The sequence below is a fragment of the Scyliorhinus canicula genome, chromosome 16 (genome assembly GCF_902713615.1).
Source record: "Scyliorhinus canicula chromosome 16, sScyCan1.1, whole genome shotgun sequence".
Lineage (NCBI taxonomy): Eukaryota > Metazoa > Chordata > Chondrichthyes > Carcharhiniformes > Scyliorhinidae > Scyliorhinus > Scyliorhinus canicula.
Window position 1 is genome coordinate 33,006,688 of NC_052161.1, and position 24,145 is coordinate 33,030,832.

General features: G+C 47.8%; 1 protein-coding gene across 1 annotated transcript in view; it reads right to left on the reverse strand.

The window, feature by feature from the left end:
* LOC119979709 (cubilin-like) overlaps positions 1-24,145 on the reverse strand; it is a 225,388-nt gene that overhangs the window by 108,698 nt on the left and 92,545 nt on the right. Inside the window, exons 12-13 of the mRNA XM_038822269.1 lie at positions 22,364-22,511; positions 8,975-9,183 (exon numbers count right to left, since the gene is read on the reverse strand). Coding sequence (XP_038678197.1) covers positions 8,975-9,183; positions 22,364-22,511 — 357 coding nt within the window. The remainder of the gene's footprint in view (positions 1-8,974; positions 9,184-22,363; positions 22,512-24,145) is intronic.

Genomic DNA, 24,145 nt, shown 5'->3' on the forward strand with positions numbered 1-24,145 from the left:
CATTTTTAGTCTGACCAACACTTTATTTGCTTTTATTATGTCTTCCACTTTGGGATCATTCATTTTTGTACTCAACTCGAAGACATCAAAACTCATGTCCGGTCTAGTCTGTCTACCTAACCAATTCAGTTGCCCAATTAAACTTCACAGTTGCTCTTTTTCCATCTTTGAAACCATTGCGTCTTTTTGTGAAACCCGGTCATGACTAATTGCTATTGGGCTGATGCTTTCCAAATAAGATTGCTGACGTGAAGTTGCCCCTAACTTAGTCTGTCCGATTTCCAGTCCAATATATTTAAATGCACCGAAAGCCTGACTTCCAACCCTGAATTCTTTCCTCAAACCAGAGATTACAATAGCTTCGAAATCACTAGTCCCACCCCACAAGAAATCATCGACATGCATCATAAAGATGCCAGAAAGATTTCCTTTGTAGTGCCAGTAAAACATTGCCGGATCTGCTTTCAACTGGCAACAGCCTAACTTTAACAAAACTGACCTTTAAAGATCTTTAAAATAACCTTTCCTGCCATAGGTGAATCTACCCTTAAATCCTGATCTTCAAAGTTTTCTTCCAATCCCCTTGCCACAAGCCTGGCCTTTGCCTTATAAGTTTCACCCGGAAGAACCTTTTAACTGCAAATCCATCTGTGGGATAGAGCTCTTTGTCCCCTATCTGGTACTTCCGTGTATACCCCAAATTCACTCCAACTATGTAGTTCTTGCTGTTTGGCATCTTTGATAACTTTTTCATCTAATTTATTGGAAGCCACCAAAATCTCATGTACATGTGGGCTTCTACTTCAAATAGTATTCGTAGTCTTACTCATGTTCCGATACCTTGATAAACTACGTCCCCTCTCCCACCTGGTATCTCATTCTGTACTACTACTGCTTGATCTTTCTCTTCTGTTGTGGGATGTCCTTTAAATAGTTATTGACCTGTTCCTGCGGACCTGTTCACTATCCAATGTACTATCTGAACAGGTACTGCGTTTCTGTGCCCTCCATTTATAAACTTTGTGTTCCCAATCCATTGTCTTGACTCCCTCCCCTGAATGCTGTACATTCAACCAATGTTTATACTTTCCAGTCGCCTTCCCAGCTCTACTAATAACAGGTGCATCCTTCCATTGACTAGACCCTTCTGGCAAATATGTCACTTTTGTACCAACTTTTGGCAGTTGTCCTTTCGGAAAAATGGGCTGTTCTAATTCATCAGAAGTGTTGTGCTCCTCTACAGAAACCCTGTCTATATCAGTTAACTGGTCCTCATTGTTCCGTAACATGTGCGTACCAGATGACTCTGGTTCATCGTCATGTCTGTCTGCTCTGTCTAAATTTGAAAATTTGTCGTCTGTACCCATTATCCTTGATGAATGTACCCTAACAGTTTGATTGCCATGTTGCATCTATTGTTTTGCCATCTATGCCTATGATCTTCCCTGGGCCTTTCCATTCATTAAAATTGTCTCTCTTATAGTATACTATGTCTCCTTGCTGAAAAACAGTATTTGATGGCCGTGCATTATGCCTTAAAACTCTGCGAATTCTTTCAGAGACTTCTGATTCCAAAAAAGCTTTTCTACTGCTAGAAAGAGCATTTATATACTCAACATAGGCCGAGCTAATTGTAGTCCCTTCCCAAGCTGGAGGCTGGCCATCCAAAATGGATCGAATTTTAGATTTCTACCAAACACTAATTAATAGGGACTATAGACCCCAACCATCTGCAATGAATTTGTTGCATGTACAGCCCATACTAAAGCTGAACATAGCTTGCAATTCGGTCTATCTGCCAACATTTTCTGGAGCATGTCATCGATTTCAGCATGGTTTCTTTCACAGACACCATTACTAAATGGGCTTTCCGCAGCCTTATTCATAACTGTGATATTCATGTTTTCACACATACCCTAAACTCATCATGAGCAAATTCTCCCCCATTGCCTGTAAGGAATTTTGCTGGTGGGCCCATTCCTGTCCCTATCCATTTTTCCACGATTTAATCCAGAATTACTCTCTTTTCTTTACTTCGTACAATCGTTGACTGACGAAATCTGGTTGCTAAATCTACAAAATGCAAAATAAATATATTATTGGCTTTATTCCAGATCTGCAATGGCTACAATGTCGTTAAAATTCCTGGCCAAAGGTAGGGTTACTATTGGTCGTGCTTCTGTCCTTCTGTACTTCCTACAAACTTCACAGCCATCACTAAACTGTTCTATCAGTTTAGTGTTATCTTCATCCCTTACCCCTGCATCCTTTAATACATTTTTCAGCCTCCGAGGAGACGGATGCGCAAATTGCCTATGCAGTTTTAATACAACAAGCGTTTTATCAGCTAATGTCCCATTTTCAACTGCCATTAACACATCCTTAACAACTCTACTTGAAATCATACTTGTCAGTAATGGAATACAATAGTGTCCCGACTGTGTAAATTGTAAGTCCACCGTCTTTCCAAAAATTGTTCCCTTATCCTGTTCCATATCCAGTTTCATGTGTGCTTTCTTCATCCACGTCTGCTCAGGAGCAAAGGTATCTCACTTGATACAACATCTGTGCTAATTAAATGATTCACTCTGGCAATATTGCAAGGGATCACCACTCTTTTCAGCGACTTCAGAGTATTATCATCCCCAAACCTGAAACTTGTGGAACTTTCAAATTCCTTAACCTTGTTACGATTTTCAGCATTCAAGGAGTCCAGGTAACATTTTAACCAGGCAATTCCACACACAGTAGATGTGCAGCCACTGTCCAATACAGCACAATTGAAAGATTCTGCAACCAACACCCTCATTACCGACATAAAACTGCTTGTTAATAGGACAATGCCTTTTTTCTGGTCACTATCTTTTTCCTCTTTTGACTCTATTGTGTCATGTGTCGCTTCAAACACTCTATTATAACTTGTTGGACAGTTTAAAACATAATGATACTGAGAGTCACATCGAAAACATTGATTTATCATGCCCCTAGGCATATCTGGGGTTCATCTTCCTATTGTAGGCTCTAACTAGGTTTCTGTTTTCATAATGGTCGGGTCCCGATCTCCTTCTATAGTTTTGGAACCTGTTCGTAGCCATATGATTTTGCCATCCTGTTAGTAGTGTATCTTCCATATTCTGCTTTATTGCAGGCTGACCTATTTGGGTCATCAGAGCTATCTGAATCGAATGTTTCCCCAGAAACTTTTTTAAAGCTTCTGTCATCTTATCGAATAAGGTATCCTTATTAGCAAATTGAACTCATCAAAACCAGGAGCCTATGCATGTTGCTCACTCTAGCACAGTCAAGTAATTTAAAGGCCAACACAGACTGTGGAAATTCCAGGTTGTGTTTCTGCAGCCTTTTATATAGTCTGCCAAATTCCATTGTATAGTCTTCAATGGAGAAATCCTCTATTTTCCGGAACCTATCAAAATCTGACCATGTTTCATATGCACTTAACAAATCATACTTCTTATAAATCTTATCCATATAATGTAATAGAGTCTGCAGACCTTCTTCTGAGTCTAACTCTTCCAATTCCAGCTCAAAAAAACACTTTGCTCCGGATTTTACTGTCATAAGGAAGAGAAAGAGCCAATGCCATACCTTGTTTTCTCTTTCCCAAGAGAGTTACCTTAGTCCACATAACTACTGCACTTCCTCATTGGTCGTACGATCCCTTTCAGAAAATAAGGGAGGGTAGTCATATCCGGCCATCTTTATCCTAGGTTCAGCCATATATCTTTTTTTTTTCTTCTCACTCACTCCTTGGTTTGGTCTAGAAAAGTTGTATCTTTCAACCCTTCACATTTGCACAGCAACCATTCTCTGCTACCATTTGTTAGACATTTAACTGCTGTTGTATAAAGAGTCAAAGGTTCTGCTCCTTTTCACCAACACCTTTATTTCACTTTAACAGACTCTGCACAAAACTCTATCATCACATTACCTGATACAAAGGCCACCTGAAGCCCTTTACATATCAGTGTCAATTATTGGATACTTAACATAAATTAAACAACTAATTGGAATGTCTCTTCACCCATTACTTAACATCCTGTATGTAGACCCTGCTTGTCAACTCTGTCGGGCGAACAGACCACTTCTGTTGCATGAAACATGTACATTTCATGCCGCAGATGGACCCCGGACACCCAAACTTATGCACCATATCTTCCAGGTTTTTCAGATGCTCCTAGCCAGAGGAATTGGTTGACAGCACATCGTCCAGGTAAACTGCCACCTGTCGCAATACTTGGAGGATATTTTCCACCACCCTCTGGAACATGGCACATGCCGATGAGACCCAAAGAGCAGCCTACGTGTTGATGCTCACGTATTTTCATGAGGATGGGTCCAAAACTAACGACTGATAGGCATGGCTCATGTTGAGCTTGGAAAAAGTCTTTCTGTCACTGAGCCTCGTGTATAGGTCTTTAATCTTCGGCACCATGATTCAGACAGGGCACTCGGTTGATTGTCATTTTGTAATCCCCACAAAGGCAGACGGTCACAGCAGGCTTTATAACCGGCATGATCAGCGCGGCCCAATCTGCAAATTGCTCCAGGCGGATGAATCCCAGCTTCTCCAGGCAGTCCAGTTCGGCATCTACCTTCAGTTTCAAAGCATAAAGAACAGGTCGGGCCTGAAAATAGTGTGGTTGGGCCTCCGGGTCCACCGATATCCTGGCGGAGTCCACGTCAGACAGTACCAAGGCCCTCCTGGAACATCCCTGGGAAACATGCCAGCACCGCATCTGGTCCATTGGGGTACATTCGGCATACTCGCTGTCAGTCCAAATGGATGCGTTGTAGACAGTGTCGCCCCAGCAAATTTGGGCCGGAACCTTTCACCACCACTAGTGGTAGGTTCACTGACTGAAACCCATATTCCACGGAAACTGCCAACGTGCCCTGTATACGTTGCCAGCCAGGTGTCTGTTTCTTTCAGCTTGAAGGCTTGTATCTCGGCGTAAATTTTGTTGTACCTGCGGCGGCTGATCACAGAGACCATTGCTCCGGCATCACGCTCCATCCTAATCGGGAAACCGTTGATCCGGACCGTGACCGGGATAGGCGCCTACCTGTGATGCCAAAATGCACTAAAGGCGGTGGACCTCCTCCGGTTTGTCATCGACGAAATGCGTCTGTGTTCTGGGGTGATCACCGGCTGCCATGGCAGGTGGGCAAGGTTTGCTGCCGGCGACTGTCCTGACGCCTCCCTCTGGCGCTAGCTTGTTAATTCCACTTGTCAGGAATCTCGGTGTATGGGTGCATGGCATCCGTTGGTAGAGAATTGCTGCCGTCAGTCCTCGTGCCCTGGAGTGCATCCCCAGCAGCGGGAGTCTGAAATTTTCCTGTGCCCTGCTGGGTGTTGGCGGTTCAGGACAACCATCCCTCGGAACTTCTGGACACAGCGTTCTGTGCCCTCCTGGAACAACGGTATTTCAGTGCTTTTTTCAGTTTTACTCAATAAATGTTCTTGGGTTGCCCCGTCTCTGACTCCGCAAACTAACCGATCTTGGAGCACCCCTGATAACGCCGGCCCAAACTCGCAGAACTCAGTGGGTTTGTGCAACCAGGCCAAGAATTCCATTATAGGATTGTCCTGACGTTGAGATGCTGCATGGAAATGAAAATGGTGAATGATTAGTGGCTGTTTCAGGTTGAAATGGTTACTGACTAACATAACGAGAGCTGCGAACTTGCGGTTGTCGGGTGAGTCGGGAAAGTTAAACTTTTGATAATGCTGTAAGTCTCCACACTGCAAACTGTAAGGAGGGTCACCGTCTGTCTGCCGTCCCCGACTATGTTGCTTACATGAAAAAAATAGTTAATTCATACTATATACTGGGTCCAATCTTCAGTCTAGGCATCAAACGCCCAACTTAACGATTAGTGACATACCTGCCACCTGAATTGAGATCTCTTGAGGGCTAATCGAGGAGGGCCCAGTCCGGAGTAAATGGCGCCCCCTGCATTTCCAATTGCCCCTCGTCATTAGTGTAAAGTCTCAGGCAAGCGACCATTCAGTAGCAATGTCTGTAGACGGTTCAGTTCCATTCAGGTTACTATGCACACCTCTTACTCCCCAAAAGGTCTCCCGCACCCAGTCCACAATGGGGCTGGGGTATTTATATGCCACCAGTCCTAGGAAAAGGGGGTTTAGCCCTGCCCCCTCACCTGGGTAGATGGTATTCAGGTGAGGCCGCAGGAACTCTGATGTTGCAGATCCCTAGGCTTCCTGTAGGGTTATAAAATTATTAAACTATGGACCTGACAGCTTAATGCCAGTGAAGGGAAATATGGGACCTCCTCTGAAAGAATGGAGAGAAGAACATCTGAAGAATTAAACTATAATTACAAATAGTCATCACAGATACTGAATCACTTAGTCTTGCTTAATAATACTGGGTAGATTGAGAATTGGTTAAATGACAGAAGACCTAAGGAGGAATAAAAGGGTCATTCTCAGGTTGGCTGGCCACTACTGCTGGATAACCGCAAGGATAAGTCACAGCTTGTCACAATCTAAATAAATCACTTGGATATGGAGACCAAATGCAATACTTTCAAATTTTCTAAAACTAGTTGGAGATGTAAGTTGTGAGAAGGATGAAAGGAGGCTTCAAGGGGATTTGTACAGGCTGAGTGATTGTGCATGAACACCACAGATGGAAGGTAATGTGAGTAAGTGAAAAGTTATCCACTTTGGTAGAAAAAAAGAGTATTTCTTCAATGGTGGAAAGTTGGGAAGTGTTGATGTCCAAAGAGACCTGGCTGTCCTTGTTCATGAGTTACTAAAAGCTAGCTCGCAGGTGCAGCAAGCAATTTGGAAGGCACATTGCATGTTGTCTCTCATTGTTCGGGCATGGCGTACAGGTGTTAAGATGTCTTGGTGCAATCGTGTAGAACCTTCGGTAAGACCACGCCTGAAGTAGTGTGTCCAGCTTTGGTCTCGTTATCTAAGGAAGGATACACTTGCCACAGAGGGAGTACAATGGAGGTTTGTCAGACTGATTCCTGGGGTGGTGGGATTGTCTTAGGAAGAGATATTAAGGAATTTGGCCCTCTATTCTCCAGAATTTTGATGAATGAGAGGTGATCTCATTGAAACTTACAAAATTCTTACAAGATTGACAGGATAGATGTGGCTGGCTACTACGTCTAGAACCAGGGAGGGACACAGTCTCACAATAAGGGCAGGCCATTTAAGGCTCAGATAGGGATTTATTCAGATAGTGGTGAATCTTTAGAATTCTCTACCCCAGAGGACCGTGGAAGGACAATCACAAAACACGATCAAGACACAAATCGATGGGGCAGCACGGTGGCACAGTGGTTAGCATTGCTGCCTACGGCGCTGAGGACCCGGGTTCGAACCCCGGCCCTGGGTCACTGTCCGTGTGGAGTTTGCACATTCTCCCCGTGTTTGCGTGGGTTTCACCCCTACAACCCAAAAAGATGTGCAGGATAGGCCATGCTAAATTGCCCCTTAATTGGGAAAACATTGGGCACTCTAAATTTAAAAAAAAAGACAGAAATCGATAGATTTCAGGATACAATTCACACCAAGGGATATAGAGACAGTAGAGGAAAATGGCATAAAGGTAGGTTATCCGCCTTGATGTGTTTGAATTGTGGAACATGGTTTACCGCCGGAATGGCCTTCTCCTGCTGCTCAGTTTTTCTGATCTTGTGTTCAACTGATAGAAATCTTTGAAGATGTTAAAAGATTAAATGTTACATACTTAGATTTTCAAAACTCATTGAGAAGTTACCGCAGTTGACTCATAACAAAGGTTGGGACATATGGAATCGGGGATAATTCGCTGAATGGAAATTAAATTGATCAAAAAATAAGAAGTGAAGACCAGAGGTGAAGTGCATTCAGATTAGAAAACAATTGAAAGTGTGGTTCCACAAGGATCAGGGCTGAGCACACTGTTTTCATAAATTCTATCTATGGTTTTGACTCAGAAACAAGCAAGACAGCAACAAATTTTACAAATGATACCATTGGAGAAGACATTAGAAAGCCTATAGACGAAGCAGTTAAGTAGAAAATGAATTTCAGATAGATATTTGAATCAATGCACTTTGGTTTGAAAAGATAGAAACATCACTTAAACCTGAGATAATAAAAATAGTGACTGGGTTAGGAAAGCAAAGGGATCTTTGCACAAAGATGAATAAATCATTAAACACAGCATTGCATGCCAATAAAATACTTTAAAATGCTAATTTAGCACTCAGATTTATTTCTAGGCTGGATAATTCATCGGCAAGATGTTATGTAACATATATAGGAATGTGGTGTGCCACGGTAAATTCACTGAGCACAGTTCTATCTTCCATGGTATAAACAAACAGAAACAATGGAGAAAATGCAAATTTGATAAACAAGGATGGTGCCCAGAACTGAGAGATGACAGCTCCAAGCAACAACTGAACAGGTTGGGTATTTTTCTTTCGAAAAGAAACGTGGAACAAGCTGACAGAGATCTTCAAAACTGTGAATGATTTAGCATTGTAAATACTGGAGAATCCAAAAAAAATGGACCCAAAATGTAAGCCAGTTCCTAGTACATCCAATTGTGAAATAAGAAGAAATGTCTTTACCCAGAGGGTGGAACACAAGACAACAGAAAATGGTTAAGAGAGATCGCTTCGATGCTTCTCAGCAAAAAGTAGATGCCTAAATGGAAGAGAAGAGGCTCAAAATATACACTGACAGGCTGAGATGAGGCAGCTGGAAAAGGAGAAATCTCTTGTTGAGAAGGCACCTAGGCACAGATTAGTTCTGGCCTATTTCTGTGCTGTATATTCTGTAGAGTTCTTTATAATAAGAGCATGATGATGCGAGGCATAATGAATCCTTATCGATTCTCAGAAAGTAGTCACATCTGCTAAATCAGTTTACTACCATGCTACTTTCAACTGCACAGGTCAAGAGAAGTAATTTAATACTTACTTTTATTTGCAGATATCTCAAAGTAATTTGCAGTAAAGCCGGGACCGGTATTTTGGAAATCAGATTGGAAATAAACAGTCATAGCATTGGACGATGATGTAAATGCACGATTTGATCCAGTACATATTGTGGAAAGCACTGGAGAATTTGTTGAAGGCCCATCATATATTTTAACATAATCATTTGAGCAACCTGGTGAAGTTTCCAACCTGTAGAGAGAATCAATTTTCCATTTCATTTCTTTCATTAACAGTTTACTTGCGGATATCAATTCAAAACATAAGGAAGCATGGAGCAAAGATGAACCATCCAGTCCCAATCTTTCATCAACTCAAACACACAAATTTATCTCAGGTGAATGTAATGTAATTTATTTGATCATCTGAGGGAGGAACATGAGAATCTGGGCTGATTCTCCCTAAAGCAGAGTGGTTTAAGGCAAGATTTGATAGATATGCTCAAAATCATGAAGTTATTTGATGGGGTAAAAAGTGAGAAACCAATGAGAGGAAATAAATGCTTCCATACTTGGCAAAAGAACATGAGACTGGATTCTCTGTTTTCGAGAGTAAGTCCCCAAGCCAGCATGAAAACGGTGGTTTTTTTATGCCAGGAAAACTGGCGCAAAACGGCCACCAATTCCCCGCTTTGCTGGGGGCAAGCAGGGAGGCAGCGTAGGGCTCGCAGCTGAAGCTGGCGATACGGCCCTGATCACTTCCAGTTCCTTAGCCGCGCATGCGCTCGGTGACAGCCTGCAACGGCCTCAACGTGCTCCATGGCGGACTCAGCCCCCGGACCCGGAGCGCAAAAGTAGTGCCCCCCTTTAGCAGCTCGCCTGCACCGGACCGCCGGCCCACAATGCCACTGGCCCTGAATGAAGCCCCCTCTGCCTGCGGATTAGCCCTCTCCCGACTGAGTCCGCGGCCGCCACACGAGGTTTCCGGACAGTGTGAGCACACGTAATCCATGTTGTGGGGAACTCGTCTGATCGGGACTGGAGCATCGTGGGGCGGGTCTCAGGCAATGGCCTGAGGCCGTGGATAATCAGCGCGGCGTACTCCTAGAGTATGCTGCTTTTCAGGGGGAGGAGAATACAAAAACCAGTGCTGCTCCCGATATTGCCGTCAAAATGGATTTCGGCATCGGGTAGCGGAGAATCCAGCCCAAGAGGTGAAATTAGGAAAAATCATATTGCAAGATGAATTGTTCTGGTCTGGAATGCATAGTCTGAAAGGATGGTGTGGGTAGATTCAATAATAACTTTCAAAAGAATGTGATATAAATTTTTGAAAGGGAATATTTTGAAAGGCTCTAGGCACAGAGTAGGGACTGAGACTAATTGGACAGCTCTTTCAAATAGCCAGCAGGGAGACATGGCTGAATGGTTTTCTTCTGTGCTGTAAGATTCTATGGCTGTAAAGTTTGGGTCCGTAGTCTCAGTAGTTTCGGCTCCGGAAGTACAGAGCAGGCAGATTGTGACATCAGTCACTGCGGAACGCTCATTTAATGCCAGCGCTGGATTTTCCAACCTTGTAGCTCGAACTAAGACCATTTCCGCAACATCAATAACAGTTTGTGCACTGGCAATGTCTCTGGACTTGTAATCCAGAGGCTAATGCTCTGGAGATGTGTGTTCAAATCCCGCTTTGAAAACTGGTGAAATTTGAATGAAATTAGTAAATCTGGAATGATGATTGTCTCAGTATTGGTGACAATGAAACTATCATAGATTGTTCTAAAACGCCATCTTATTCTCTTTCAAGAAGGAAATCTGTCATCCTTACCTGATCTGCCCTGCATAAGATTCTAGATCGTATGTGGTAGATTCTGAGATGGCCAAGGACGATGAGGGATGGCAACCGGTATTGAGGCAGCTTCATGCAAGGGTACCAGTTTGGGGGTGTTGGTGCGGCGCCTCTGCTGTTCCTGCCGGCACAATACTCCACTATCCCCGTGGTGATGGTGGCCCTGAGGATCTGGGGACAATGGAGGTGGCATGTGGAGGCGGAAGGAGCATTGGTGTGGCCTCCAATCTGTAATAATCACCGGTTCGTCCCAGGAAAGATGGATGGAGGGTTTCGGAGATGGCAGGGACCAGGGATTGAGAGGATGGGGGATATGTTTATAGAGGGGAACTTTACTAGCCTGAAGGAGATGGAGGAGAAATTTGGTTTGGCGCGGGGAAATGAATTTAGGTACCTGCAGGTGCAGGACTTCCTACGCAGACAGGTCTCAACCTTCCCGCTCCTACCACCAAGGGGGATACAGGACAGGGTAGTTTCTAGAGTGTGGGCGGGAGAAGGGAGGGTTTCTGACCTTTACAAGGAACTCATTGGGTCAGAGGAGATTCAGAGTTGAAACGCAAGTGGGAGGAGGAGTTAGGAGGAGAGTTAGAGGATGGTCTCTGGGCGGACGCGTTAAGTAGAGTCAACACGTCCACAACATGTGCCAGGCTCAGCCTGATACAATTTAAGGTCGATCACTGGGACCACATGACAGTGGCCTGGATAAGCAGGTTCTTTGGGGTAGAAGATAGGTGCGCAAGGTGTGCGGGAAGGTCAACGAACCATGTCCATATGTTCTGGGCATGCCCGAAGTTTAGGGCATTTTGGCAGGGGTTTGCAGATGTCATGTCCCAGGTGTTAAAAACAAGGGTGGCACCGAGTCCAGAAATGACGATTTTTGGAGTGTCGGAAGGCCCGGGAATCCAGGAGGAGAAAGAGGCAGACATTCTAGCCTTTGCTTCCCTGGTAGCCCAGAGACGGATTCTATTAGCTTGGAGGGACCCAAAGCCCCCGACAACAGAGACCTGGCTATCTGGCAGGGCTAGCTTTCTCGGTCTGGAGAAAATCAAGTTCGCCTTGAGAGGGTCACTGTCAGGGTTCGCCCGCAGGTGGCAACCGTTCGTCGACTTCTTTGCGGAAAATTAACTGTCAGCAGAAGGTAGGGGGTGGGATGGGGGTTAGATTAGTTTAGAGTAGGGGGTTAGTGAAGGTGGGACCTGGAAGGGAGGAAGACGGCATTTGCACTATGTTTATAAATTCATGTACATTGTTTATTTTATTGTTGTTGTAAAACCATAAATACCTCAATAAAATGTTCATAAAAAATGAGGGATGGCAACAATTGCGAATCATAGAATCATTGAATTAACAGTGCAGGAGATCATTCGGTCAATTGAGTATGCACCGACCCCTGGAAAGAGCACCCCACCCAAGCCCACGCCTCCACTCAATTCCCGGAACCCAACCGAACCTTTTGGACACAAAGGGACAATTTAGCATGGCCAATCCACCTAACCTGCAAACTTTGGACTGTGGGAGGAAACTGGAGCACCCGGAGGAAACCCACGCAGACACGGGGACAAAGTGGAAACTCCACACAGACAATCACTCGAGGTTAGAATTGAACCCGGGACCTTGGAGCTGTGAGGCAGCAGTGCTAACCACTGTGCCACCATGCTAACCCTCTTGACTGTGATGCCCACATCCCATGAAAAATAAAGAAAACCAGTAGCAGGAAGGTTCCCGCTCCAGTGCTATTCAAAGTGATCATATACTGGCCGCATCGCACCCCCAGAATGGCACACGGGGGCCACCCATTGGAGGCCCCCGGATAGTTGGTATCTGGGCAGGGTGGCACCCAGGTGCCTTGGCACTGCCACCCAGATGCCAGCCTGTGAAGGCACCCATTAAGCATTGCCAGGCTGGCTGGGGCACTGCCATGGTGCCAGGCTGACATTGTTATTGAGCCAGTGATTGGACCAGGGGGTGACCTGCCCGTGTTTGATTGGGTGCCCATGTTTGATTTAAAAATAGCATCCCGATCCCTTCCTACACTGAGAAGTTCTGGTGAGCGGAGCTCCTCAGTGCAGGAAATGGGACTAAGTGCAGCCTCAGTGGGTGGGTTTCCCTGATGTCATACAGGTCAAACATGACTCCTTAGCCACCCAATTAACATTGTATGTTTATTGTTTTACCTTCAAATAAAGAACACACACGGGGCACGATGGTCTGGACTTGTTACTCTCGCGCTCAAGTGAAACAAGACAGGTTAATAGCAGGAGAGGCAGGAAACGAGAACTGCTCTAGCCCAAATAGTTTGTGATGCAACCAGCCCCCTCCCATTAGTGACTTGCCAAGAAACCAATTATCACTACTTAAGCTCTATTTCCATACAATTAACGAGAGCCACCCCTTATCCAACATCCTCCCTTCATTCAGCAGCTTCTCCAACAAGTGGTCACGCTGGCGCTAATTAGTACTCCATTTGAAAAATGTGAACCTGACGGAAGGGCTTCTGTGGGGAGCCGAGGTGAGTAGCCATCTTTGCTCACATGCAAAGAGCCCGGGGACCCTGGACCTGCCACCCCAATGCTCGGGGGGGGTGTGGGGGACCCTGCGCAGGATGGATGCCATGGGAGGTTTGGGGGGAGACGCTGGGGTGGCAACCGAGGGGCAACCACACACAGCACCACCATGCCAACCCCTGGATTGTGTATATCCATTCTGGGAAGCCCTTGTCCCTGCCTGTCCGCTCCACTGACCGACCATAACCCCCATCGACTGCCGAGGCTTCTGGCCGTGGGGCTAAAGGCTGTTGCTAATGGGGAATTTGGAATCGTGGCCAGGTGAGCACTTCACACATACCAAATGTATGTCCGTGGGTGGGCGGGCCATGTAGCATGTGCAAGTCATAGCCTAGCATCGCAATCAGACCATGGTGCCTGGGTAGTGTCCCTCAATGCTGCGGGAGGCAACACCACACATGCAGCAGCCAATATCCAAACACAAAGGGGACAGGGTGAATCAATGTGGGAATGGAGGCTCCAGGGGTGGAAGCTACTGCTGTTTGTCATTCTAACACCCTCTCCTGGTGCCTTACAGATATTGAATGCTATGGCAAGGATGTTGGACGCAGAGGTTGCCTTTGTGCTGCTGGTGCTACACGATGCGGGCAGATAGTGGAGAAGGCAACAGCAGCAGCAGCATCTGCAGATGCTCGAGGAAGCGGCTCATGTGCTGTAACCCGCCCCACACCCTGAGGACCCAGCAGCCAATCAGGCTAGGGAGGGACCCAGTGGGGGAGTCCCGTGACGGCCCAAGGTGTACAGGCGCTGCTGTCAATCGAACAAATGACGAACAACATGTGCCGCAGGAGACTCTGCCTCAACAAGGAGATGGTGCGGCTCCTGTGCCATATCCTCACGGACTTGCCACCATGTCACCTTGCCACCAAGATGAGGTTAGGTGGATTGGCCATGATAAATTGCCCGTAGTGTCCTTAAAAGTAAGGTTAAGGGGGGGGGGTTGTTGGGTTACGGGTATAGGGTGGATACGTGGGTTTGAGTAGGGTGATCATTGCTCGGCACAACATTGAGGGCCGAAGGGCCTGTTCTGTGCTGTACTGTTCTATGTTCTATGTGGAAGAGGACGGTGACACCCTCTCCCGGTGGCCGTCAAGGTCACTGCAGCCCTGAAGCTACATCCTGGGACAGCCGGTCAACACTACACCCCAGGATGGATGATTGGCTCATGGGGGATAAGGGATATCCACTGAGGACCTGGCTAATGACACCAGTACAGAGGCCGGAGACTGAAGAGGAGACCCGGTACAAAAAGGCCTATGTAGCCACCCGGACTGTTATTGAGCAGTGCATTGGACTCCTCAAGATGAGGTTTTGATGCCTTGACTGCTCCAGAGGAGCACTTCTGTACACTGCCCGGAGGGTCACCTGTTTTGTTGTGGTCTCCTGTGTCCTCCACAACCTCACACTGCAGCGAGGCAACGAGCAGGAGATTGGTGACGAGGAACATGTGGCCACCTCAGAGGAGGAGGGTGACAGGGCTGGAGAGGAGGCTGATGAGGAGGGGCCAGACCAACAAGGGCTAGATGACAAGACCGTGAGGAACCTGAGGCTCGGCCGGAGGCTGCAGGACAGGCGGCAGAGGTGAGGTTCCGACAAGCTCTGAGGGCCAGGGAGACTCTCATACTGGCCCGGTTCACTTAGCACATGGCCTGGCCCATTGTCGCATCCTTACCCACCCACCACCCCCATTTCCCATCCTCCCACGGTAGATGTCATATCATTCCAAAGTGCTGGGAATGTGTCGGCACTGTCAGCGCGGATCACTGTCATGGGTAGGGGGTTAATGATAACCCGAAGAGAGATGGGGGTTGGTGATCCTCAATCTATGCCATAGTCTGACCCCTGCCTGTCTGCTGAGTACTCACTCACACTCAGCACCTGCACGCGGTGCTGCATTGCAGAAGAAAGTGACAGAGTCCTCCTCCTGGTTGTGCACAAGGGTATTTATTGTTCAATATATGTCCCCACCCTCCCAAAGGTGCAGCCCCCAATCCCCACACCCTTACCCCCACCCACCCCTCACCCCTGCGTACTCCGTCCCCTTCCCCTGGTGCCCTCAGTGATCCTCGATGTGGTTTATCCCCCTAACTCTACCACTACTTCTCGGTGTGTCCTCAGGAGGCACATCTGAGGTGGAGGCAACCAGCTGCTGACCTCATCCCATGGCCTTCGATGTCCCTGGAGTTCGTCCTCTGGGGCCGGAGGGCCACGGCTTACTTGTCGACGTCACAGGCACATGCACGTGCAACCCTGACCTGTGTGCTGACCTCGAGATGCAGCCTCATTAGAGGGGTGGAAATCTGGAGAGCTGGAGGCCGTCACCGCCCCATGGGATGGGCCTGGGTTGGCACTCAATGCCCCATTCTCCCGATTGGTGCCTATCGGGCCCTGGGGTTCACCTTGTGATGGAGTGGCAGCTGGTTCAAGCCCCTACTGCCCCTGCATCATCAGGCTCTGCCAGCCCAGGCAGCTCGCCATGGTCCACATCATCGTGTGACGTCCTCAGCGATGCTCCTCATGACTGGGCCATGCTCTGCAGCGGATTGGCAATACCCACCTGCGACTGGGACAAGCTCCGCAGCGCTCGGCCATTCCCATCTGACAGGAGGACATGTCCTGCAGAACCTCATCAAGGTCGGCGTTGTACTGGGTGACATTCCCCAGTGAGGCAGACATACTGCCGAGACCCTCAGTCAAGGCCGTCACTGACTGCACGACACCTTGGACACCTTTACTCAAGGTGCCGATGTCATTCATTCATCTCCACCCCATCAGTGTTGGCCTCAGTGCCACTCATCGCTTGCGCTATTTCCTGTACCCGTAGCCTCTGGGACTCCTCCAATCGGCTATGGATCTACTGAAGAGACGCTGACATCTCCCTCTGAAGGTCCAAATTGGTCCCTATCATCTCCATTAGCTCCAAGTAACCCTGCTGCCAGAGGCTCAGCATCAGGCTGGGACACAGCTGGGTCCAGGGATCCAGCAGACCTCCAACTGCTGTCTTGCCTGGGGGTTCCTGCCTCCACCAAATGTGCATTATCAGCAGTATGATGCTCACCAGATTGTGCCCAGAAGCCTGTCCAGTAATGTTTTCCACCAAGCTTTTCCGAAGGAGACACAGAGAGGGCATTGTTAGCCATATGTGTTGTTCACAGTTGGGAGGGTGCATGAGGAAGGGTTGAACGGGGAGGGAGATGGACGGAGGGTTGAGAGTCGACTGCGGGGATGCTCCCTTGGTAGGTGGGATATTGGTGTGTATTCACTCGTGCTGCCTGGTGTGGGTCATTAACTTTCTTCCGACACTGAAGGCCTGTCCTCCTGGTCACACTGCCCAGGCTGACTGCAACAGCCACCTCGTTCCAGGCACACTGGCTGCCTTGTGGCTCACCCTTTGGGATCCTCGGGGGGACAGGATATCCCTCCTGGCCTCCATCATGTCCAGGAGCCTCCCCAGGTCAGCATCCCTGAATCTTGGGGCTGATCTCCTCAGCACAATTGTTGTGAGCTGGCTGAGCAAGTGCAGTTCAAGTGCTGCTCGACGTTGTTAGCAGGAGTTGGTGAGTGTTGTCCCGATGAATCAGCTGGGGAGCAAGCATTCAGGGTGAGAAGCCTGTGAGGCCTTGTTATGTGGACCAATTAACGTTGAATAGTGTTGCCGGCCTCGCGGCCTAAGTTTGACTATTCCACAAACCCCTGGTCAGCCTCTCACGTTCTATGATCTGCAAACTTGAAGTCGTCCAAAACTCTGCTGCCGCATCCTTAATCTCACCGAATCCTATTCACCTTTTAATCCTGATGCTCACTGACCAACATTGTCTCCTGGTTAAGTAATGCCTCCGCATGACAGCAGATTTTCTAGACGGAGTAGCTACAGGCAAGTAGGACAGGACAGGAAGGACATTTTATTGTGTTAAAGCCCCTTCATAAATATAAATTGCTGCTTTGTACAAATGCACTTTGAATCACTAACTTATTGCTCCAAACATATGGTGGCAGCACAATCTCCAAATTAATTTCAGCTACAGTTCTAAGATTCATATTTTTGTCTCGGTTTGCTGAGACAAAATTACAAATTGAATGTTCTCTGTTTTCTCTCAGGGAAATTGTATATGATAATTTTCAGTGTTGGAACAATGTTCAACTTTCTTTGCTGATCAATAAAGCGAGACAGCCCCAGAGGGCAGGGGCGCGTCCACCGGACAAATATGGTTAACCCCACAGGAGCAAGGGGGCAGAAGCCCCCCACCAGAATAGTCACCTGGAACGTAAGGGGACTTAACGGCCCAGTGAAGAGATCTAGAGTCCTCACCCACCTTAGAAACATGAGGGCCGACATAGTCTTCCTCCAAGAGACGCACTTGAGGGAGCAGGACCAACTGCGGGTAAGAAAGGGCTGGGTGGGACAAACCTATCATTCCTGCTATGGGGCAAGGGCCAGGGGGGTGGCGATCCTGATTGGCAAGAGGACAATGTTTAGGGCGACAAAGACGGTTACGGACCCAGGGGGACGGTATGTCATGGTCAGCGGGGCCCTGGATGGGGCGCCGGTAGTTCTAGTTAACGTGTACGCGCCCAACTGGGACGACACGAGCTTCATCCAAAAGACCATGGCAGAAATCCCGGACATAGCGACACACCGACTAATCATGGGGGGGGACTTCAACAGTGTACAGGACCCAACGACGGACAGATCAAACCCCAGAACGGGGAAAACCTCAAACATGGCAAGGGAACTCAGCCACTATATGGAGCAGATGGGAGCAGTAGACCCCTGGAGATTCGCCCACCCGGGGGAGAAAGAATTCTCTTTCTTCTCCCCAGTACACAACGTGTACACCAGAATTGACTTCTTTGTGGTGGGGAAAACGGTGCTTCCAGAGATAGACAAGGTGGAATACTCCGCAATTGTGATATCAGACCACGCTCCACACTACATGGATGTGCGGCTAGAGACGGGAAGGGCCCAGCGCCCCAAATGGAGGTTGGACGGTGCCTTACTAGCTGACAAGGCCTTCAGCGAAAGGATAGCGCAGGCCATAGCGGAGTACACTGAGATCAACCAAAACGGGGAGGTCTCACCCTCCACGTTCTGGGAAGCGCTTAAGGCAGTACTAAGAGGGGAAATCATAGCCTACAAAGCGCAAAGAGATAGGGAGGAAAGGGTGGCTAGGCAGAAGCTGGTCGACTCCATACTGGAGGTAGACCATAAATACTCCGAGGCCCCGACTGTAGAACTCCTGGCGGAGAGAAAAGAATTACAAAGGAACTTTGACCTGCTCTCCACCAGGAAAGCAGTACACCAACTCCGCCAGGCACGCGGGGCCCTATACGAACACGGAGACAAAGCCAGCCGCCTGTTGGCCCACCAGCTGAGAAAGCAGGCAGCCAGCAGAGAAATTGCGCAAATCAGAGATACCAGAGGCACGTTGGAAACAGAACCAGAGAGGATTAACAAAACCTTCAAGGCCTTCTACCAAGAGCTGTACACCTCAGAGCCCCCAACGGGGAAGGCTGGGATGAACCGGTTTCTTGACGGACTGAACATACCAGTTGTGGGAGAGGGCAGAAAACGGGATCTGGAAGCACCACTAGCACTGGGAGAGATCATGGAGAGCATTAGCTCCATGCAGGCGGGGAAGGCGCCGGGACCGGACGGATTCCCGGCGGACTTCTACAAAAAATTTGCGACAGCGCTGGCCCCGCACCTGCGGGAGATGTTCACAGACTCGCTAGCTAGGGGCACATTGCCACCCACGTTAGCACAGGCCTCAATCTCGCTGATACCTAAGAAAGACAAAGACCCAACGGAATGTGGGTCATACAGACCCATATCTCTGCTGAATGCAGACGCCAAAATACTGGCCAAAATCCTAGCCAAAAGGCTAGAAGACTGTGTACCTGAGGTGGTCACAGAGGACCAGACGGGCTTTGTCAAAGGTAGACAGCTGACCGCGAACATCAGGCGCCTGCTGAACGTGATAATGACCCCCTCCGGGGAGAGAACACAAGAGGTGATCGTCTCCCTGGACGCAGAAAAGGCCTTCGACAGAGTCGAGTGGAAATACCTCATAGAGGTACTGGAGCGGTTCGGGCTTGGAACAGGGTTCACCGCTTGGGTAAAGCTCCTGTACAACGCTCCCATGGCGAGTGTACAGACCAACAATACCAACTCCCAATACTTCCAGCTGCACAGGGGCACCAGACAAGGATGCCCACTGTCCCCGCTGCTGTTCGCACTAGCAATTGAACCGCTAGCAATCGCGCTCAGGGCAGCAAAAAATTGGAGGGGGATCCGAAGGGGAGGTAGAGAGCACAGAGTCTCACTCTATGCGGATGATCTGCTCCTCTATATCTCGGACCCACAAAGCAGCATGGACGGAATCATCGCGCTCCTGAAAGAGTTTGGAGCCTTCTCGGGCTACAAACTCAACATGAGCAAAAGTGAGATCTTCCCATTACACCCGCAAGGGGGGGGGGGGGGGGGGGGGGGCAGCACTAAAGGGGCTGCCGTTCAAACAAGCCCGACATAAATTCCGCTACCTGGGGATCCAAATAGCCCATGACTGGAAAGGGATCCACAAATGGAACCTCACCAGCCTGACGGAGGAAGTTAAAAAGGACCTGCAAAGATGGAACACACTCCCGCTCTCCCTCGCGGGGAGAGTTCAGACGATCAAAATGAACGTACTGCCCAGGTTCCTCTTCCTGTTTAGATCCATTCCGATCTACATCCCCAAGGCCTTTTTCAAAGCGCTGGACAAACTCATCATGGCGTTCGTATGGGGGGGGTAAAAATGCTAGGATCCCAAAGAAGATCTTACAAAAAACAAAAACCAGGGGAGGGTTAGCCCTCCCGAATCTACAATTCTACCACTGGGCAGCAACAGCCGAGCGAGTAAGGGGATGGATCCAGGAGCCAGAAGCTGAGTGGGTGCGTGCGGAGGAGGCCTCCTGCATGGGAACCTCCCTCCGGGCCCTCGCCACGGCAGCACTCCCATCCCCACCCAAAAAACACTCCAGCAGCCCAGTGGTGACAGCCACCCTCCAATCCTGGAACCAACTGCGGCAGCAACTTGGCCTGACCAAAATGTCGAACAGGGCTCCCATCTGCAACAACCATAGGTTCAAACCAGCACTGACCGACGCCACCTTCAAAAGGTGGAGGCAGGACGGGGGAACATTGACAGTCAGGGACCTATACACGGATGACAGGATCGCAACACTGGACGAACTGACAGAGAAATTTCAGCTAGCTGGGGGGAACGAGCTACGGTACCTGCAGCTCAAAAACTTCCTACGAAAGGAGACAAGGACGTACCCACAACCGCCACGACAGACACTACTGGAAGACCTACTGGACGCAAGTATCCTAGAGAAAGGGAACTGTAGTGACATGTATGACCGACTGGTAGATAGGGACGACACCGTACTGGACGCAACAAGGAGGAAATGGGAGGACGACCTGGGGATGGAGATAGGGTGGGGACTCTGGAGCGAAGCACTGCATAGGGTCAACTCCACCTCCACGTGCGCAAGGCTCAGCCTGACGCAACTAAAAGTGGTACATAGAGCCCACTTAACAAGAACCCGTATGAGTCGGTTCTTCCCGGAGGTGGAAGACAGATGTGAGCGGTGCCAAAGAGGCCCGGCCAACCACGCCCACATGTTCTGGTCTTGCCCCAGACTTGTGGAGTACTGGACAGCCTTCTTCGAGGCTATGTCCAAAGTGGTGGGGGTGAGGGTGGAGCCATGCCCGATAGTGGCGGTCTTCGGGGTTTCAGACCAGCCAGATCTATTCCTGGGGAGGAGGGCGGACGCCCTTGCCTTTGCCTCCCTGATCGCCCGCCGTAGAATCCTGTTTGGCTGGCGGTCAGCAGCACCGCCCAGAGCTGCGGACTGGCTGTCCGACCTCTCGGAATCTCTCCAAATGGAGAAAATCAAATTTGCCATCCGAGGGTCGGACGACGGCTTCCACAGAATGTGGGAGCCATTCATGCAACTGTTCCGGGACCTATTTGTGGCCAATGTACAAGAGGAAGAATAGTCGGGGGAAGGTAGCGGGAGGGGGGGGGGGGGGGGGCTACAGGTTCGTTACGGGGGTTCGATGACTAGCTAAGGCCCAAAACCAAGCTAAATAAACATGTTGAGGGGGGGGGGGGGGGGGGCGCAGTTACTACTACGAAGATGCTTACCTGTAAATATGTATGTTAATTTTTGCGTGTTTGTTTTTGTTTGTTTTTTTTTTGTTTCTCTCTCCTAACAATTTGTAATTTGTTCAATATAAAATACGAAAACTGAATAAAAACATTTATAAAAAAAAAAATAAAGCGAGACAGCTTCAGGAAATGCAGAGATTAGGGCACAAGCAGTGGAAAGGCCGACTGCCTGGTGCTTTATAACCAAGAAAATGTGTTTGGCACACAAAAGCTCAGCAAAAGTGTCTCCCAACCATAAACTCAACACCCTGATCTGAGAGAGAGTCCTTCAGTCCAAGGATGCACAATAGTATGAAAGGGGGTTCTCAGCAGTCGTTGCCTACAGGGAACCTGGATTTATCGGGGAGAGAAAAAGGTTTGCCTGGAAGCTGACTGTTGACAGCAGGAAAGTGAACATACATGTGCATGACGCTTTTGTTGTTGTTGAAGACAAGTTGATCTTTGAAGAAGTGAAAGCTCTTCTAGTTGATGAAGATGACTGGTCTTGGTGGCCACATGGGTGTAATCAATGATACCTTGCATGCCAGGGAGTTCAGCTATTGTGACAAAATCCTCTGCCCGATATGCCTAGGAGGTACCATCTGTATGAAATTAATTGTACTGTTCAGCTATCGCAATAAGGGTATGTGTGATCTGCAAGATACTGTGGTGTGCAGCTGCTTGTGAGACACCAGCAAGGTTTACAGCAGATTCTTGGACGGCACAAGAGGCTGGAAACATCAATAAATCCATTGGCCATGGTTATTAGCCAATAGATACCTCTGACATTATCCAGCTATACTGAGTAGAAACATTGTTACTCACTGAATATTAATGAAGATTAACTGTATTCTTTCATCACTGTCCACAAATATATACCAAGTACATTTTGCATTATTTGGATATCTCCGTGGATAATTGGGGCTGGTAAATGATCCACTATCATCGTCAAGTTTGCCTCCACATTGTGTATCTAGTAACAACAATGAAATGAGAAACATAAGATATGTTGTATTTTTGTCCTCCAATATATCTGTCTTTTCTCTCCTTGAGAATTTACCCCTTTAGCTCTGATATAATTTGATGAGTCACATACTTCAGCAAAGATGATTTTCTCCATAAAGTGCCAAATCTAAACAGCACAATCTAATGTTCACCCATTGTCCATGGTTTATTTCATTTTCATTTATCAAATCCATTTTCCTTATTACATTTGTAACATTTACAACATCACCAGTATAGACTAGGGACATTTATATAACTTTAATAAAGAACAAATAGCATTGCTTAATTATGTTTAAACTGTACTCTGATACATCCTTTGTGTCGAATTGCTGAATAACACTCAGTATCTCGGCTCACATAAAAAGAATGGCCTCTTGGTCAAAACAAAGGACTGCTGTTGTGTATAATACAGCATCCCATTGTAAATCACGAGTTTCAGGAAAGGAATCTGAGAGGAGAAAGTTATGAAGTGAAAATGAAACTCAGGTTGCTTCAGCCAATTAAGTAAAATAGTGTTCTATACTGTTTCATTAAGGTTATTCAGAGCTCATAATATAGAAATAAGAACTCTGTAACATGCTATGTATAATGTGAGCTGGTGCTGAAAAAATTAAACATTTGTTCAAACATTAAAATACAGCACCTGTCGATCAAGACCAAATTATGCTAACGTTTGGGAAAGTGAGAGGATTAATTTATACAACAAACATTTTTCAGCTGGAGCAATTTTGTACAATCACTTATTCCAAGGTTTTGATCACAATATAAGTTGGAAATCCTGAGAAGAATATTTCCCTGCTCTAGCTTTTCCTCATTTCCAAGTCTTGAGGCTCAAGTTTTTCTGTTCTATATATTCAATTCCTATCACCTGGATGAATCAACCAAGGCTATCTAAAATCTATTTCTGTTGTCAAACTATAATTTCTAGTATCACTACAATCAATACAGTTGACATGATAATCAATACGATGACTGCGATGAACGGTAGATAATCTTGTTAACAAATTCTATGTGTGTGAGAGAGGTTAAAACTGTTAATTATACTATCCAACCTTTTCTTGTGAAACTATCACCCCAACAATCTGCACATTTAGAAAATAAACAATGGAGTAATTCCTGATTTAAATGATTCTGTGTCAGATTTTGAGTCGATTGGAATCAGGGGCTGGATTCTCCCCTACCCGGTGGGGCGGTGGGTCCCAGCGGGATGGAGTGGCGTGAACCACTCTGGTGTCGGGCTGCCCCAAAGGTGCAGAATCCTCCGCACCTTTAGGGGCCAAGCCCTCACTTTAGGGGCGAGGCCCACGCCAGAGTGGTTGGCGTGCGGGAAAGGCCTTTGGCACTATGCCAGCCGGGGCCGAAGCGGCTACTGACGTCATCCCTGCGCATGCGCAGTGAGGGGGGTCACCTCTGCGTCGGCCATCGCGGATGCTGTTGCCTGACGCGGAAGGAAAAGAATTCCCCCGGGGCCAGATCGCCCCGCACCCCCCCTAGGACCCCGGGGCCCACCCGCGCCACCTGGTCCCGCCGGTAAATACCTTATTTAATTCACGCCGGCGCGACTGGCATAACAGCAGTGGGACTTCGGCCCATCGCGGGCCG